This window comes from Otolemur garnettii, unplaced genomic scaffold (genome assembly GCF_000181295.1).
Source record: "Otolemur garnettii isolate 467f Iridium unplaced genomic scaffold, OtoGar3 scaffold00066, whole genome shotgun sequence".
NCBI classification, from domain to species: Eukaryota; Metazoa; Chordata; class Mammalia; order Primates; family Galagidae; genus Otolemur; species Otolemur garnettii.
The window spans coordinates 29,989-31,848 of record NW_003852461.1 but is presented as its reverse complement, the minus strand read 5'-3'; the positions used below and the strand labels follow the sequence as shown (position 1 = coordinate 31,848).

At 46.8% G+C, this 1,860-nt stretch overlaps 1 protein-coding gene across 1 annotated transcript in view; it reads right to left on the bottom strand.

Annotated features, from left to right (window-relative positions):
- The window catches only part of ZYG11A (zyg-11 family member A, cell cycle regulator), a 60,115-nt gene that overhangs the window by 29,236 nt on the left and 29,019 nt on the right, over positions 1–1,860 (bottom strand). The window contains exon 4 of the mRNA XM_003793099.1: positions 280–420. Coding sequence (XP_003793147.1) covers positions 280–420 — 141 coding nt within the window. The remainder of the gene's footprint in view (positions 1–279; positions 421–1,860) is intronic.

Here is a 1,860-nt window from a genome sequence, read left to right as displayed (position 1 = left end):
CATCACAGCTCACAGCAACCTCCAACTTCTGGGCTCAAGCGAGTCTCCTGCCTCAGCCTCCCAAGTAGCTGGGACCACTGGTGCCTGCCACAACGTCTGTTTATTTTTTTTGGTTGCAGCCATCGTTGTTTGGCAGGCCCAAGCTGGATTCAAACCCACCAGCTCAGGTATATGTGGCTGGCGCCTTAGCTGCTTGAGCCACAGGCGCAGAGCTGATTGAACATGTTTTAATACAACTAAGTTAAGATGTAATAACAAAAACTGTCTTTCAACAATTACCTTTAAAATAGCAGGCATGGTTACCTGCATTGAAAATGTCTCCGTGAAGAGCCTATAGAGGGCTTCCTTCATAAAACATGACCTATTCCTGTATCGGCTCAGTGCTTCTGTAATCTGATTCATATTGGCTCCTCCAGCAACCTGAAAAACAAAGATGTTACCAACAGCTTTCACTATTCTTTTTTTGAGACAGAGTCTCACTATGGCACCCTTGGTAGAGTGCCGTAGTGTCACAGCTAACAGCAACCTCACATTCATGGGCTTAAGCGATTCTCTTGCCTCAGCCTCCCCAAGTAGCTAGGACTACAGGCATCCACCATAACACCCAGCTATTTTTTCGTTGCAGTTGTCATTGTTTAGCTGTCTCGGGCCGGGTTGGAACCCACTAGCCTTGGTGTATGTGGCCGGCACCCTACTCACTGAGCTACAGGTGCTGCCCTCACCATTCACCTTTGAGCAGAGGATTTTCGGGAGCCTCAGGTGTTGGGAACAATAATAACTGATGTTCAATCAAATGCTTGACAAAGTCAAGGTGCTTTGACAAAGTCAAGGTGCTTTGTCAGGTGCTTGACAAAGTTCCTCTCATTTAATCTATTAATTCTAATAGGTAAAAGTTATCATTAACTTCATTTTTATACTATGGGTCCAGAGAAGTACACTGTGTAGCTCAATATAACAAAGTGGTGTTGCATGAATCAAAACTATCTTCCTACAAATACATTACAATGAAGACCTCAACTGGGCTCAGCACCTGTGGCTCAAGTGGCTAAGGTGCCAGCCACGTACACCCAAGGTGGCGGGTTCAAATCCAGCTGGGCCCGCCTAACAACGATGGCTGTAACCAAAAATATAGCCGCGCCTGTGGTCCCAGCTACTTGGGAGGCTGAGGCAGGACACTCACTTGAGCCCAGGAGTTGGAGGTTGCTGTGAGCTGTGATGCCACAGCACTCTACCCAGGAGGACAGCTAGAGCCTCCTGTCTCAAAAAAAAAAAGACCTCAACTGGATGATGTAACATGTAAATTTGTTTTATTTTGAGACAGTGTCTCACTCTGTCCCCCTGGGTAGAGTGCCATGGTGCCATAGCTCACAGCAACCTCAAACTCTAGAACTCAAGTAATCCTCTTGCCTCAGCCTCTGAAATAGCTGCAACTATAGGTGCCCACCATGATGCCCAGCGAAACATGTAAATTTTTAAACAACCAATAACAAATAAACATGTATGTTTTCTAAATACTCATATAGGATAAATTAGACAAAAGGACAGGAAAAAGGCCACAAAATAAAATGGAAAAGGAGTTGCCCTTTTTTTGGTAATATTAATTCTTCCGGCCTGGTACCTGCGGCTCAAGCAACTGAGGCCCCAGCCACATATACCTGAGCTGGCAGGTTTGAATCCAGCCCAGGCCCTCCAAACAACAATGATGGCTGCAACCCCAAATAGCCAGGCATTGTGGCAGGCACCTGTGGTCCCAGCTACTTGGGGAGCTAAGGCAGGAGACTCACTTGAGCCCAGGAGTTGGAGGTTGCTGTGAGCTATGATGCCACAGCACTCTACCCAGGGGGACAGCTTGAGGCTCTG